At 62.2% G+C, this 666-nt stretch overlaps 1 protein-coding gene across 1 annotated transcript in view; it reads right to left on the reverse strand.

Moving 5' to 3' along the window:
* The window catches only part of LOC119591183 (cuticle protein 16.5-like), a 2,240-nt gene that overhangs the window by 160 nt on the left and 1,414 nt on the right, over positions 1 to 666 (reverse strand). Inside the window, exon 3 of the mRNA XM_037939894.1 lies at positions 5 to 605. Coding sequence (XP_037795822.1) covers positions 5 to 605 — 601 coding nt within the window. The remainder of the gene's footprint in view (positions 1 to 4; positions 606 to 666) is intronic.

Here is a 666-nt window from a genome sequence, read left to right on the forward strand (position 1 = left end):
TATGGGGTGGGCACCTTGACTTCGCGCACTTCGGGCTCGGTGTACTTGACGATGGTGCCAGCGTGGTAGGGAGTGTCAACGAAGTTGGGAGTGTGCTTCTCGACGGGCACTTCCTGGCGCTGGATGGTGAGCTCAGGGGCATTGTGGGTGACCTTAGCCGGGAGTGTGGAGGGCGGGGCAATGGCTGGCGCAGCCAGGGATGGCTTGTGGATGGTGGTTGTGGCGCCAGCGACGTAGCTCTGAGTGCCATAGTGGACCTTCTGGTGGACGGGGACCTCGACGTGCGTGCGGGTGACGGGGACCTTGACCTCGGCCGGGGGCAGTGCCACTGGGGTGGGGGCAGCGTAGGCGACAGAGTGGGTCAAAGCAGGAGCAGCGTAGGACACTGCAGCAGGAGCCACGGGGTGGGTCAAAGCAGGAGCAGCGTAGGACACTGCAGCAGGAGCCACGGGGTGGGTCAAAGCAGGGGCACCATAGGACACAGCGTGGGGCAAAGCGGGGCCAGCGTAGGACAGCGCTGCAGGACCCACAGCATGGTGCACAGCAACCACCTTCTCATCGGGAACAGGGGCAGCGAAGGCCGCGGCAATCACGCCAAACAGAACCTAGCGAGCAAGTAATTCAGTTAGTAGGAGAAATATTTTTTTCGGCTTTTCGAGGTGCATG

The sequence above is a fragment of the Penaeus monodon genome, chromosome 28 (assembly GCF_015228065.2).
Source record: "Penaeus monodon isolate SGIC_2016 chromosome 28, NSTDA_Pmon_1, whole genome shotgun sequence".
Taxonomy (NCBI): Eukaryota; Metazoa; Arthropoda; class Malacostraca; order Decapoda; family Penaeidae; genus Penaeus; species Penaeus monodon.